This window comes from Anguilla anguilla, chromosome 9 (genome assembly GCF_013347855.1).
Source record: "Anguilla anguilla isolate fAngAng1 chromosome 9, fAngAng1.pri, whole genome shotgun sequence".
Taxonomy (NCBI): Eukaryota; Metazoa; Chordata; class Actinopteri; order Anguilliformes; family Anguillidae; genus Anguilla; species Anguilla anguilla.
In genome coordinates, this window is record NC_049209.1 from 20,274,931 (window position 1) to 20,291,119 (window position 16,189).

Here is a 16,189-nt window from a genome sequence, read left to right on the forward strand (position 1 = left end):
TCTTGGTCTGCAGCTGTTTTTCATGGTTTGGGCTTGGGGAAAATATTAATGCTGCAGCATACAATGACATTCTGTATGATTCTGTGCTTCCCTAACAATATGAGGAAGGCCCTTTCCTGTTTCTGCATGACAATGCCACTGGGCACACAGCGAGGTCTATATAGAAATGGTTTTGCAGAGAATGGTATGGAAGATCATGACTGGCCTGCACAGGGCCCTGACCTCAACCCCATCCAACACCTTTGGGATCAAGTGGAAAGCCAACTGCAAGCCAGACCTAATCACCCAATTAGTGCCAGACCTCACTAATGCTCTTCTGGCTGAATGGAAGCAAATCCCTGCTTAATATTAATTTTGGATGTGAGATGTCCACATACTTTTGGCTATGTAATGCATATATATACACACAAACACAAATAGCTTGACCATTTATTTTGTGATAGGTGAACACAGTAACACTGTGTGATGAAAAACACATTTAACAATTTTTCTGCAATTTTGAATCGTTTACTGCCAAAGAAAAGAAAAACGAGATGTTTTGCTGAACAATCTTGAAAATATAGCACACATAACGTATTTAGCTTTCTTTTATCTGAAGCACAATCCTCATTGTTTATTCACAAATTTTTAAAAAGTATTCACGGACCACTCAACAGTCTGATTCTGTAACTGGGATTCTTATTTCATACACAGTTTGCAACAACATGGACCATCAGGGGAACCAATACAATGCATGAATATACATAAATTTCGTCTAAACCCATTACTTTCTCCAGTACCCAGCAGGGCTATCCATTTTTAATGCAGTGCTTATATTAGCTAGGCGCAGGTGCAGCATCATCGCGCGTTTTCGAGGGGGAACCAAAAGCAATTTCTAATTCCAAACAAATTCCACCCTGGTGATCTTGCCTTCACATTATCCCAAGAAGCATGCAGACAGAGCCCAGCCAAACAGAAAAAGAGCTCCTCCTTTATTACCTTTGGGGAGAGAACAGGTGTAAAACAGTTAGCTTCTTTATTACCACATTCTTTAGCAGGAGGCACAGCCTATGTGGAAAACTGCCCACACACACACACACACACACACAGATTCAAGGTTAAATTATATATATATTTGCTGTGTAACACGTTTGGAGGCCACTGTCTAATTGCTGTAATGCTTTGCCATCTACATGATGCAAATGTTTTGAGGGAAAAAAAAACAAAAACATTTGTCAGGCAGTCTATAACCCTGTTCCTTTCTGACTGTGTTTGTTGGCTGGAAATTTACCTGAATGATTCCCATTGGCTTTTGGAGACTCAGTGAATGACTCTACAGAAAGAGAGGCATTGTGTTCAGTTATACTTCCTGTGAGAGGCATTCAGTCTAATCTCTATGATGCCCTGTCCGTAACTTTGAATAAAAGATAAGTGAAGGGCAAACGGCAAGCTTGATACTGCATTTCAGCAATGAGACACGCGAGGGCAAATGTCTGACAAGATCTGAGGGAGGCATGGTGTCACTTACTCGGTCTGAGACTGAGCTCAGCGTCGAAGTCAGAGAACTCATGCCGCTTGCTGACCGAGCAAACATGGGACCCCAGGTCAGCCACCGCGACCTCCTCGATGATCAGTGTTATCTGCCCCGGAGCATAGTCCAGCGAGTACCCTGGTGTGCAGTTTCGGAAAGACTTGTGCTTGATGTAGTGGCACATCACCTGGTTTTCCGGACCCCTCCACTGCACCGACATTTCGGCGATTGCACCTTGGTCCTCATACGTGTACCTGCAGGGGATTTCAGCTCTCGAGCCTGGGGTTATCAGCACCTTCACTGGGTTGCCACCATCTGGGACATTAACACAAAGAGAGCGCAATTCAGCCAGACACACAGTGAGACAGTGCTCAAAGATTAATCTGGGTCTGCACAGTAGTACAGTGCTAAGAGAAGCAGTCACATAATCTAAAGGTTAGTCAGTTAGGTCAGTGTAACTATACATTTATTAAGGTTTCAAATGATTTACAGACAAGCTTTCTAGAAAACACAGTTAAATACATTCTGGCTGACCTGATTAAATTATGTCACATCATTCGTTCATTCAGGTAAAGAGACTTACCACACATGAAAAAAGAACACAACAGAAGCATCAAAAAAAAAAATCTTTTCATATTCAACTGCATTCCCCTTTCATGAAAAAAACATTACATAGCTAAGCTGGTATGATAGATGCGGTACGCTTAAGTTCACATAGCTTCAATACATGAGCTACGGTGAAAGCTAGAAGCCGTTTGGTATTGTTGTGGAGAAGTGAAGCACTTCAGCAAACATTCAGCAGCTGCATAAAGATCCACCCTTCATCGCTCATGTGTTGAAGAACTTGTCCAGACTCATCGTGTATTGTTGTGCATCAGTGCTATGGTGACTCCCTCAGGAAGGTACCTACTTTCCTGTGCTTAGCCATAAAAAACAGAAACAGTCCTTGTGCTACTCTTTCTAATCTCACATTGGGAGAAGGGAGAATGCAAATACACTTGGCCTATGTCCCTGAGCATCAACTCACAGCTATCTAACAATGCTTCATGTCCAATGAATATCTCAAAGCATATTCAAAACATTCTTTAAACGTTTAAAACCGTTGGTAGTCATGTGTTACAAGTACTCCGCTACATACAGATCTGAGTAGATTTTGAAAGGATTTGTATATTTCTGAGTGTTTTCTATAAACCATATTTTTATTTATTTATTCATTTATTTATCGTAGGAAAGATTTACTTTTGCTAATTGACGTGCCCTCTGGACCAAATTAAAGCACAATGCACTGAGGCACGGTGCCGTAAAAGGAACCGTCCATTGGATGAGATGTTAAACAGTGGTCTTCACTCACTGAGTCCATTAAAGATCCCATGGAAGTTTTTGAAAGACTCCCCTACTAAGAGTAGTATGGGTCAAACTCCTACAAAAACTCTCTCTCTGCATTTAGCTACTTAATCAGCCTGACTGACTACATACTGCCTTATACCCCTACCCATTGTTATTCCCTGGGTCTTCATCACAGAAGAGAATTGAATTCACAGCAGTCTTACCTAGTTAAATAAAGGTTAAATAAACACATCCCCATTCACTAACACTATTGTTCTTGCAGTTCCATATGCTGGCACTGCTGTTAGTCCATTCACGGAAGCATGCCAGTAAATTGTTGTTATATAATTTGCTTAGAATTAATGACTCTTCTGAGTAAACATTAATTTAGCATATTAACTAGCTATGTTGCTAGGTAATTCACTCTCAATTAGCAGTAGTGAAAAGTTCTAATTAACACTTCAGTGTGAGTTATTCATACGGTGTCATATTGGTATTATTTTTAGAAATATTCATTTGAATACGTGTGATTCTAGAAGAGGTTTCTTAAGTTGAATTAAGTCTTTGTCGACTGTATTTTGACTTTTTAAAAACAATCTTGTATGTGAAGATGTAAGATTTAATCCTGTCTGTTATGCTGAATGTAAGAATGTTCAGTGAATACAAATGAAATCTGCTTAGGGTTTAAAAGAAAGAATCAAGTTGATACAACAATTGACAGTGTCTCCAGGATGCCTTTCAATCTGGATCTGAGGACGGAGTGTGGCACAGTGGGTAAGGAACTGCGCTTGTAACCGAAAGGTTGCAGGTTCGATTCCCGGGTAAGGACACTGCCGTTGTACCCTTGAGCAAGGTACTTAACCTGCATTGCTTCAGTATATATCCAGCTGTATAAATGGATAAAATGTAAAGTGCTATGTAAAAAGTTGTGTAAGTCGCCCTGGATAAGAGCGTCTGCTAAATGCCTGTAATGTAATGTAATGTAATGGATAGGGGACCCTGGATCAGAAAAGGTTGAAAACCTGTGCCTTGCTGAAAAAATACCATCACTACCATATGTGTCCACTAGATGGGGGAATTACATTGTATTTGAATTTGATTCACATCCCAATCACTCTTTTCGTTATTGTGAAATGCTTTCTGTTCATCCTACTGTTGAGCCATACATAAGCATGTGATGTCTGTGGTTAGTTTTATGTCACTCAGCAATTTCATGTGTACCTTGTGGGAGGTAATTGGGCCATTACAGGGCATAAAGTACTCCTTAAGAGATTAACAAGCGCAAATCTGCAATAGCTGCGACCGCACATGCGCATGCATCCATGTGTGCATGCATCCTTGCACACACCCTCACACAAACACATGACCTCTTCTTTGGTTCATGACCAACCTTTCCACAAAATCTTGTGAAAATCTGTGAATCCATTCGGGGGTTATGTGCCTTTTTGTCATAGGCCACGCCCATCGCCATGCCCCCTCACACACCCTCACACAAACACGTGACCTCTTATTTGGCTCATGACCAACCTTTCCACAAAATCTTGTGCAAATCTATGAATCCATATGGGAGTTATGCGCCTTTTTGTGATAGGCCACGCCCATCGCCACGCCCCCTCTTGGTCAATCGGCCTGAAAGTTACTTAGCTGTGCCTTCCGGTCATGACCAACGTCCATACAAAAATTTCAGCCTCCTGGAGCAAACACTGTGGCCGATACACTTTTTGTGTACCAACCGACCAACCGACCAACCGACCAACCGACCGACCGACCGACCGACATACAGAGCTAGCTGCCGGTCGCAGCTAAAAATGCTCCAAACATTCTTGAGCATTTATAAATCAGTATCGTTATTTCAATAGACACAGTCTGTGCCTGTGCCTTGGGTGAGTCCAAACATATACCCAGTTAATTTCCTGAAGCATTACCATTTGACTTTAAATGAGGCTCCTCTGCATGTTAAATTATACCCTTTGGGTAAAGTGCGAGTGGATTCTGTGCATCAGATAAATAGCACTGCTTGGAATGCTGTGGTAATACGCTACTGCTATAAACTCAGTTCTGTCCGTGATAATATACTGCCCCTATACCAACTTCCGCCAAACTGAATTAGTGACACTGAAAAATCTGCTTTTTTGCAAACCTTGCTTTATGTCATATGATCTTCTGGCTTTCTCTTGCAGATTGACATCACCTAGCTTCAACGCTTCACTGTTAATAAAGACAAAGCCACTTACAGAGTGTGCAGTTACACATAACACTTACGTAGAACTGCATATTCACTGAAGATATTCAACAGTTTTGAACAATGGTAACCCATGACAGCAACAGTAACAACCCACTGGGGTAATCAAAACTGCAACCCTCTGGTTGCTACGACAGAACCCATGGTAATGGGCAGCCTTTGGAACACTCTGTTCCAAAGGCAAAGTCAGTTGGCGTGGTGTGTGGGCACACTGGGTTCGGCAAGTGAATATTTGCGGGAACAGATGTATAGAGAGCACAGCACAAAGCATGTGGCACACCTGGAAACAGAGCTGGGTTATACTGAATATATTATCAGTGGGTGTGGTGCAGCTGCATTTATTAATAGCAAATGACCACTTCTGAATCCATTTGAGAGCCAAGCATGACCAATCAGATTAAAGAGCCAATGTGTAAACTGACTTGGTACACATTTCACCATCTCCATTCTTCGCATCTCAACTGAAATTAATATGTAAGGTATAAAAACCATTACAAGTATAAAAGTTCAACATTTTAACATTAATCTGAATGTGCATAGGAAAGTGGCCTGCTGACTCTAAAGGGGGGTATCTTTTTTATAAAGGGCCATCATGTAGTTTGCTTCTCCACATTCAGCACATATAGCTTATATAATATTTGGTAAAAATACTTTTTTTTAAATTTCTTTTTGTGCTCAACAATTTTAAATTCATTAAACAATTAGTTTATTAGTCATTAAACAATTCACATATGGTTATAGTGCATATTCCCAGCTTTTATTGAAGTGAGTTTTTGTAGATTTTGGTTTCACCTTTCAGAAATTACAACACTTTGTATACATACCTGCCCTGCCCCACGGGTGCCATGGTTTGGGCATGTATGGCTGCCACAGGTACTGGCTCACTGATGATGTAACTGTGTCGTGTCTAGGAACATTTTCCTACAACTGCTGATAGCAAAAGCAATTCCAAAGTGTATAGAAATGTCTTATCTGCTCAAGTTCGAGCAAGTACCTCCACACTCATTGGAATGTGCTTCATCCTACAGCAAGACAATGATCCCAAACATAATGCTACAGCAAGAGAACAGACTTCTAGCAGTCATTGCATGCAAAAGATATGTGACAAAACACTAAACATGACTACTTTAATTTACATAACATTGATATGTTCGAAACATTATGGTGTATAAAAATACCCCGTTATAAAAGCTGAGAAAGTGAACTTTATCCACTTTTTTGAGTGAATTGTTTGATTACAAATCTAAAATTGTGCAGGACAGAGCCAAATACAAAAAAAATGTACATTATGGAATTTTATGGAACTCACTATATATGTACTAAGAACAGAATAAGATCTTCTGGGGATGGCTGAATTTGCAGGCATTCATTCAACATTTTACTCAAATCTCACAAAATCTTACAGTATACATGGCAGCTGGTCAAAGGGATTTTATGTGATGAAGAGAACCATCGATTGCTGGTAGACAGGCTGTGGCTGTCTGTACCCAGCTGCAAATGGACTTAATTGATTTCATTTCCTCAGTCTCCCATCTGCATCCACGCAGTGTCTCTGCAACAGATTCCTCTGTCTGACCAGTAATTCAATACAACCATCTGCAGAGTTTCATTCAGTTTCTGTGAGACAGTCATGACTATCCGCGTTCTCATCGTACCTGGCCAGCCACATTTAGCAAGATGGCATTAGGGTCCAGCATGTTCAGACCAGTCCAGCCCCATGTTTATTTTTTAATTAAATAAACCATTTAGTCTTTGTGCATCCTCATAGGGGTTAAAAACAGATTACTTATTTTATGATGCAACAAATAAACGTTTATTTTCAATTATAGCGTACTAAACAATGTATTTAGTCAGCAAGCCAATATAATTGTCCGTTGACAGTGACTGAGATACATTTCAAGGTCTGTAAGCTGCCAGACTAAGGGGGAAATAAGGAAATTGTCAGCTAAATTGTTTTGGAATTTAACAGAAAAACAGATGGTAGCATTATTCTTTCTATATGTGCGAATCTCACTGTCTGACCCCTGTGAGCAATGATCACATCAAATTAAATCAGGGACAGTGCTCTAATTGTGCTGTGGGGAGAGACTTTGGATCTAAGTCTTAATAAGATTATGTCTACAAGAAGCCTGATTCTGAAGCACAGCATGTATGTCAGTTCAGAATATTGTAGTTGCCTCAACACACCCAAACCCCCCCCCCCCCCCCCCCAAGCACAGTACTTTGTGTAGGGTTCAACGGGTTGCCACTACATTAACACACCCTCATCTGAATGTAATAATGTGAACAAACCTCTATGCTGTAGAAAACCCTAAATGACTTACTTTCCTCTTTACAGTACACTTTGTTTCATTACGTCATCACTGACTGCAGTATGCACATTTAAAATTTATATCCACATGTATTATCCCAAAAGTGAAGACAGCTCATGCGCTCCCATTGCACGAAAGAGGGGGGGAAATGATTGAAATAGTTATAGGCCTATCTCTAAAGGCCAGTTTAAAGTTAGGGGATGTTTGTTCATTGCCACCATCGATTATCACATTTGATATATGGTCACAGCCGCTTTTAGTTCATGCTTCATCGCTGAGACTTAAATTGCATTAAACTTAACCCCATTGCCCTATCAGTTGTCAAGCCAGTATTTGCCTGTGTATCCCACTATCCTGCCATTAACTTTTATCAGATGTTATTGGCTGATATAGTCAAATGTCCATGGGGATAATTATTGATTGTGGGACTGGAGCATTTGTGATGATACAAATGGCAGGAAAAAGAAGAAGGAAAACAAAAAATATCCTAAATTCGGGACTTTATTGTGTGGACACATGAAGTTGTATCTGAATCGTATTTGCGCATGAGGTCAGAAGGTACAGAAGTTAAGTGTTCTTAAGGACTGAGAGTCTGTTGTTTTCTTCATAAGTTTACTACAGGCCTGCCGTAGCATGACCGAAGGAAACAAAAATAGTCGATAAGGGAGTGGCTAGAACGCGTGCGCGCATTCGAGGGATTTGTTCTGTGGACTGTTAAATGTCCATTACTCATGAAAGCAGTGCAGGTACAAGAAGTGGCAGACGTCTGGGGATTCCTCACTTGTTGAAGCTGAAGCTATAATTACAGGAAAAGTTTGCAATTTTGTTTGACCTAAGCGCTTCGACAACGTGAATTCAATTTTGTGTTGAATATTTTTACGTTTCTGGATCAATAAATCAATACCTGATATTTTTGGGCGTTACGGGTGATTGGGAGCATTTCCATTTTTTTTTCCGTGTGTAAATTTCCAACAATGGAACTTATATTTTCCATGGAAATGGCATATGTACCCCTGGACGCAGATGGCAGCTACCTATAAAGGGTTCTATTAAAAAGGGTTGGATAATTTTACGTAATAAGATTAATGAAGGGTGTGCCTTTTAGAATGATGTATCATGGATGTTCATTATAATATGTAAATCATTTAACAAAATATTTATTTCTTTTGTGCACAGTTAATGGAAATATCGATTTGTCTTTAATCTTTTGATTTAAAGCTTTAAAACTGCGATGCACTGCTAGGTCTGAAAAATAGTCTACGTCTCTGTATCTTCAGAATACTAAATTTTAGTATTGGCACAAGGACCGCTGTGTTGTGTGATTTAAAATTGAAGCCACCGAGGAAACTTTTTCAGCCTTCCCCCCCCCTTAAAAAAAAAAAACATAAAATATGACGCCAGCAGTGACGCTTGTCTTTCAGTCTCTACCCCTGCTGATTCTCATAGGTAAGTACATAAAAATATGATTGTTGCTTAAAATGTGTAACGAGCTCGCAGATGATTCTCATTACTTTGGGGTTGTATCTGCATCATGCTTGCGCAATGCATTACTGTAAATATATAGCCAAGTACATTGTATTTCACACTCGCGCTCACATCGAGCTATACATTTAAAATGATTTCTTCGGTTTGACTTGTGTGTCATTTGTTTAGCAAAGTCTCTTGACCACATGGTCACGGTCCCAAATGAATCGTTTGGAACACAACCAAAACAATATATGAAAGAAACTATAAACAGATAATCACCAGCCATGTTAAAGAGCCTAGTCAGGCAGAAGTGACAGTTTTATGCGAAAGGTTATTTTGTAGTCTAGTTGTTCCAATGACCTTCGATATGCGCTTAATTGTAGGCTTACGTCGCTTTGGATAAAAGCGTCCGCCAAATCAATGTAATGTAATGTAATGTAATGTAATGCTAAATATTTCCAACAAGTTCAAAATCAATTTGATAAACCTGTTCTGGCATATTCCAGCGTCATCCATCCTTGTCCTCTACTATGTGATGTGTTGTAGCTATAGAAATACGGAACATAACAAGTAAATCACATGTAGCCTACAAATAAATATTTCCCAATCCTCGTCCTAGAGTCACAATTTATGCGTAGATTTTTAAAAATTATTTTTGCCTTAATCATGGACAGATTTGTTTCAGCTATTAAGTGAATGCTGGTCAAGATTGTGCGTTGTATTCCCGTTTCAGTAGGTTTCTGTTGGTCCTTTGTGAAGTTACATTCAGGAAAGATCTGCACTCAACAATTTTAGTTAACATAAAGCTCATCAGATCCTCTGTGACCCTCTGGCCCTTTATCAAATACAGTTACATCGTTCAGTTGAAACATCTTTTGACTAATTATTTATTTAACCATCTTATGGCCAAGTACAATTGGTACAGCAGCTAATTAAGACAATAAAACAAACATTTACATATCCATTCAGTGACCAGCTATTAATAAATAGATTGATTTAACACAATTAATTGTCTTATCTGTATTGCCTATTTTACCACAGCACTAACAACACATTTGCTGTTTAAAAAGCTTTACAGCAGCAGCCTCGATAAGTAAAACCAAGATAATCTCAGCCCAGCCTAATTCGTTAGACACAGTGGGGTAACAACCCAGTGCCTGGACAGGAAATGGCCTTACCCTGTGCATTGCTCTGTTTACAGTCCCAGTCATGCAGCAGGTGTGTGTAGAGGTGGATTCAGAGACAGAGGCGGTCAAGGACCAATCAATAAGGCTTACGTGCATCTCTTGTCAGAAGAGGGCAGAGATCACCATGGAGTCACAGGTCAACTGGTACTACATCAACAAGGACAAAAGTGGCATACATGTGGGTTTCGATAGCGCCTTATTTATGCATCGCAGACAGTGTTAAGTCATAGTTTTGCCAAATGATACAATCTAAATTCAGTCAAGTTATTGTGCTACCTTTTTTCTGAAACTCATTGTTTCAAGTAAATCAAATATTTTCTGAAACTCGTTGTTACAAGTGAATTAAAGGAGGTGAGTAATCTTAATCAGGAGGTGCAGATCTGATTTTAATGTTAACTATAGCATGTGAACATCCAAACACTGATGTAGTTCATAATATGACATAAGGGGTCCTCCTTATGGTTGCCATGGCGTGCAAACATGGTTGTTTGTATGAGTGTGCATGTGTGTGTCACCCACCACCAGATCTTGCAGTATGTTGACGGACCACTGTATCTGGAAGGACGCTGGAAGGACCGACTGCTGTGGAATGGAAGCAGCAACATGCAAGACCTATCCGTCTTAATCATCAATGTCACACTGAACGACACCGGCACCTACAAGTGTGAGGTCATCCGGAGGATGCCTAACATGCCGGCCTTTCGTGTCACTAAGTTCATCCACCTGGTGGTGAGAGAGGAAGGTCAGACTAGACCCAATGAAAAGGCCTCCAGTGGGGTGTCTTATTAAAGCATTCATTCTCAGAACAGTGTTGTGATGTGCTTTGGGTTTGAATCTTGACTGAGCCAGGGCTAGCTGTGCTCAACAGCCGGACTGTAGCCTTGCCCTGGGAGGAAGGGTTTAAGTAAACAGGTCGATCCATAACGGAGTGTCCGCCTGCTTTTAACTGTGCATGACATGAAGTCCTTCCGCACCATCGCAGCTCAGCTCAGCTGGTGGACTGCAGAGCTGCATCATAGAGTAACAACAGCTGGCAGCATAAATTTCAGAATGCGGAATTACTGAAAGATGTTGCAACAATGTAATGGCACTTAAATCAGTAAAAAAATAAAAATCTGGGATAAAGTAGCCTTGAAAAGTTTGGTTATATTGAGACCGTATATATTGATTGAAACGTTAATTCAAAAATAAAACACCGACTTTTAAAAATATTGCATCTGGAGATGAAATCATTGCACACTTTTTTTCGCAAGCTTAAGTCATGTTTAACTTCAGCTTCTATTTGGCAGCCCTTCCCAACATCACAGCCTTCTATTCCGAGATCATGATGTATGTCGTGCTGACTCTAATGAGCGTCTGGCTGCTTTTGGCGGTGGTGTTCTGCTTCAGGAAGATCGCCAGAGCTGAGGCCCGTGCTCAAGACAGTTCGTAAGTTTCCCATGTCCTGTTCGCAGACAGCAGGTATCTGTGCCAAAGGTTTAGGTATTTCCCGTACTGTTTTCAGCCTATCCTGTTTGCCTCCAGGAAACAATCAGTCAACAAATTACACTAACCAGTCACGTAATCAACCAATGAACTAGCCAAGCAATCAAGTAATAATCAATAAATTAATTGAAAATAAAAATGTAATAGTTGTGGTACCAGTCACAATGCATTTTTTGCTGCCATAATATAGCTCTGGTATGACATGACTGTGTGTTAACTGGGACAATGAGAACTGCTCAGTTATTGGTAAGTGGGGGGTGCAAAGGAACTGACGTTGCTTCCTGGCAAGGGCACTTTTGTATTTTAGAGTTGCTGTCACAAAAACATCCTTGTGTTTGTGGTGTATGAAAGACAATAATCATTACATTAGCAGGCATTATCCTGCACGCTGGGCATTTAGTGATCTAGTGGTGTTTAGTGATCTTTGGCTCCTTGGTGTCTGTGAAAGCCTTCTACATCTCCATTTGTTTATATTTACAAAGTATGGCCTTCACTGCTTGTGCTGATGCCCTTAATGGGCTGCACATGCGATACACACAAAATGCATTGCATTGAGTCATAACAACCTATTACACATTAAAAGGGTTATTTGAAGTACCACAGCACAAATGGATACTAAACAAATTAGGAGTAATGCATCCATTTTGTAGCACTGTGAGGGATGCATTAGTGCAGTTAAATCTTATCAATCATTTCATGAAAGAAATTCAATGGAAATATAAAAACATCAATCTATCAAACACATTTTAGTCAAGTACAAGTGGTAGATTGGGCAGTTTGTTGCTGTTCATGTAGATTTTTTTGTGTACAAATGTACAAATATCTAGCCTTACTGAATGACAGCTTTTGTTTTCTTGTTATGGTTGATTATCTGCTTCTGTTCTATTCTACTGCAGTGTTGTCTAGTACTATTTGTTATCAATACAGCTATTTGCATCTCTGTCAGATTCATGTGGTGTCTTGTTGCATTGCATGTAGGCACTGATGTCATATGTTTAGATGAGTTAAACTGCTTTTCAGCTCAGAGCTGGGTAGTTATCGTAATGAAAATATGTACCCAACTGAAATGATGTCTAAATGTGAAAAAAGGTTTTGCATTCAAAATTACATTTGTAAATAAAAATCAAGGATGGCAGCATAGCATAATGGTTAGGAAATTGGAATTGGAACTGAGGTGGGGTGAAGCCGTTGTACCAAACATGCTTAAATCTCAATTGTTTTAGTAAATACCCAGATTTAGAAATTGATGGCACATTGAAATATGAATTCTATAATATCCTCTGGATCAGAATGTGTAATTGATGTAATCTGATTTCTGGAACCCTAAAGAAAACATTTTACCCCTATTCACCCACAGGAATGACTGTCTGTCAATTCCTAGTGACAATAAAGATGATATGGCCACCACCATAGAAGATTAAGAATGGGTGTCTCATACAAAGAACAGTAAGTTATCTTTTCCTATTGATGCACTCCAGTGGTGGCTGGTGAGATGAAAATGGATGAATATACTCATGACCTGTTTGTGCGTACTTTATGCCCTGTTTTTTTTTTTTTTTTTTTTTTGATAGCCTTGTTTTTATATGACAAAATTATGCAGTATTCTTTTAATATCAAGATAAATATTATCTTTGTTCTCCAAATTTGTTCTCCCAAATTCAAGGACAATTGGCTACATACATTTCTAGCTACAAAAACTGATCTAAGATTTTGCCCTTGAAATGCTCATGGAAAAGCACCAACATTTTCACCAAACTAATGTTTCCTTACTATCTTTTATTGCAAATTCTGCTCAAAGTGCAGTATCCAGTTAATGGGCAGATGTCAATGGAAAGTATAGTCTTTCAAATTGATTTGTTTATTTTACTATACTGAACCCCATTTTATTTACCCCCATTTAAATTATCTGACATGACATGGAGAAAGAGGACACTGCCACATGACACAGTTCAGAGAAAGCTTTGGAATTACTTCCCAATGGATTATACAGACAATCTGGTTTGTTAATCTGAACAGATTGAGACCAATGATGAGTTTGAAGGTAAGATTGCTGTCTCCTCCATTTCAAGCTCACACAGCGCTACTGGTGTACTTTCAATCAATACCTTACCCCTCTCTACTCTCACTGTGTGTGTCGTCATGGCAAAGTGTACAATTCATAACCGATCTTGACATTTTTAATCTACTCTGCCATTTCTCCCCAAATGCTGTCATTCTCACATCTGTGTTCATCTACCTTAGTCTAACTCTCCTTATTTTGAATTCTATTCACCTGTCAGTAACACAATCAAAGCCCTGCCCGAGAGCAGTATATCAGATCGAGACTTGCCATAATTGGAAATGTCAGTACTGTTAGAATAAATGAAATGTCAGTGATTAAATCTGATCTCCTGTTCTTGTTACCTGTCACTGCTTGCTACCTTCATGGTTTCTTGCTCCTGTCTGCTGCATTTTGTTATAAAGATTTGTTTCTCATTTGATACTTCTGACCATTGATTTATATTTTCCATAGTTCAAACCTAAATCCAACTCCACTTAAATGAAGCGGACTGGAGGGAATAGCACTGCCAAACTGAACTTTCTGACAAAATGACACCAATATATTTGTTGGCAGGGGAAACTCTGGGTTGTGATCAGAGTTATAGATTGCTGGAAGATGTAATAATGTTTAAACATAATGGAAAATATCTTTCTGTTTCAGATGCGACTCCGGAGTCAGCCATTTCAAAAGGTAGAGCTAAAGGAAGACTTTAACAGAACCGTGTGATGGGAGTTACAACAGGGGGGTCAGGATTGAAATAAGCTTTCCATTTCTTTTCACGAGAAAGATTTGTGAAGCGCTCTTTCACTCTGGAGATTTGTGTCCTCATAATGGCTAAGATGAACTCATGTTGCTGTGCATTATTGCGATCTCACAATTGCAAAGATGGACTTGTTGTCTGCATGGACTCACAGAACTTGTGTTATGTGTCACTGTGGCCCCGCAATGGCTCCGGGGGAACTTGTGTGACATGTCGGTTGCAGCTTCAAACACCCTGTTTGGTCAATGTGTCATAGACATTGAAAGGCTTATTCAATTGTGTAGCCTTGTGCTTTGTCTTCCCTCACAGATAATGACAATGTGCATGCCAGTTATACTGAACAGGATCCTTATCGAATGAAAGCATTGACCCACCCACACATGAAATTATGAGCCGGGCACAAAGAGCTGTGTATGGAATATGCTGAAAACTGAACCTACCATTTGCAATGATGCGGTAAATTTGACAAATGAGAGTCAAATCTGGTTTAATCCACTTATGAATTTTCAAGGATAAATCAATTTACCTATTTGGTTGGACAAAAGTTGTCATTATAGAGTAAGGGAAATTTCTTCTCTCCCCACTTTGTGATTGCCAGTTATGCCTCTCACTCAATTTCAGTATTACATTTCAAGGTCCATTATTATGAAATTAAGTGAATTATCTAGCTGTTCATTGTTTTTTTTATCATTTATTGTGAAGCTTCACTGAAGAATTGTTTTTGATTAATTAGTTAATTTGAAGAATGTATGGTATCTGTAGGATGAATAGAACATTAGATAAACATGAAAAATTTCTTTAAAAAAAAATATGGACCAATTTTTTTTACAAAGTAATTCTGTGATGCTTCATATTTGGGAATACAGAAAGAGTTCATTGTTAGTGGTTTTGAAGTGTGCTTCAGTATGAATGCCATTCAGAATTAATAAACAGCTTTCTTATTGTGAATAAAAGTAATATTTGAGGTTTTTATTTTTCAGCAAGACATCAAGATTTTCCTTTTTAATTTGGGTGCTGAGCCAAATGATCATTCATAGCTGTTTATGGGATCAAGCCAATTCCTTGTAAAAGAACATATACTTATCCTTTTGTATTTTATTGAGATCTTATTATGGTGACAGTAGCACAAAAACGTGCCTGGTTTCAACTAACCTACTTTAGATGTCGAGCTTAGATGAAATTACACAAATGAATGAATGCGTGTTGTGTCTTCTCTTTTAGTTTGCTGGCTATCTTGATAATATCATTAGCCTGAGGCAGCTTTTTTAAGGAGCCATGAATATACATACATCTCCAGGACAAGTATTTTGGACATGGCAAAACTGCCAATTCATTATGCCATGATATAGTTTTATTAATGGGGAAGAAAGCAGTCAATCTGATTGGTCATAATGAAATCAAACCTCCACCACACCTGTAGCCCACCCAACTGTGCTGCAGGGGCAATACAGTCATGCCATTGCTAAAATTCAGTTGTGTGTTTGACAGTTGGGCCTTGACTGTGAATATAGGGCCCTTGGAACATGTTTTTATAAGTTACTGTTTCCTAGATTTCTTACTTGCCATGTCTTGCATATGAAGCATGCCTCTTTGACCCACCACTACACCAACTAAACTTGGGCAGATTTTTCCAGATTAGGAGACATATATTTAGAAAATTGGCATGCTTTAAATGTTTTTTTTGTTTTGTTTTTTTTGACAAAAAATTTACCATCAAAACAAATTTACCACCAAGAGTATTCCCCTTTATGAGGGCATGAGACAAGTAAAGGAGTCAAATTTCAATACCAGCAGAGGCAGTCATAGCCTGAGAGCACCACAGCTGAGCACTGCCATAGATGCTTCAGTTATAGTAATAA

At 39.2% G+C, this 16,189-nt stretch overlaps 1 protein-coding gene across 5 annotated transcripts; it reads left to right on the forward strand.

The window, feature by feature from the left end:
* The first annotated feature begins 8,099 nt into the window (after positions 1-8,099).
* On the forward strand, positions 8,100-14,856 carry LOC118235203 (sodium channel subunit beta-3-like). Of its 5 annotated transcripts, XR_004766803.1 has the most exons (8): positions 8,100-8,836; positions 10,059-10,222; positions 10,570-10,786; positions 11,334-11,472; positions 12,887-12,975; positions 13,439-13,570; positions 14,231-14,260; positions 14,640-14,856. XR_004766803.1 is itself a non-coding variant. In XM_035432343.1 (6 exons), the coding sequence occupies exons 1-5, from the start codon at positions 8,782-8,784 to the stop codon at positions 12,948-12,950; spliced, it is 639 nt and encodes a 212-aa protein (XP_035288234.1). In that variant the 5' UTR covers positions 8,100-8,781; the 3' UTR covers positions 12,951-12,975; positions 14,231-14,856. The 5 variants fall into 5 exon arrangements, 1 of the variants encoding a protein (XP_035288234.1); XR_004766801.1 differs by having other exon boundaries at positions 14,231-14,856; XR_004766802.1 differs by having other exon boundaries at positions 13,452-13,570; positions 14,231-14,856.
* Positions 14,857-16,189: the final 1,333 nt, after the last annotated feature.

What these genes read in the sequence shown, in the direction of transcription:
- LOC118235203 (XM_035432343.1), top strand. Translation starts at nt 8,782, where the DNA reads ATGACGCCAGCAGTGACGCTTGTCTTTCAGTCTCTACCCCTGCTGATT. An exon ending in ACCCCTGCTGATTCTCATAG is followed by an intron (nt 8,837 to 10,058) that starts GTAAGTACATAA and finishes CTCTGTTTACAG; the next exon opens with TCCCAGTCATGCAGCAGGTG. An exon ending in AGGACAAAAGTGGCATACAT is followed by an intron (nt 10,223 to 10,569) that starts GTGGGTTTCGAT and finishes ACCCACCACCAG; the next exon opens with ATCTTGCAGTATGTTGACGG.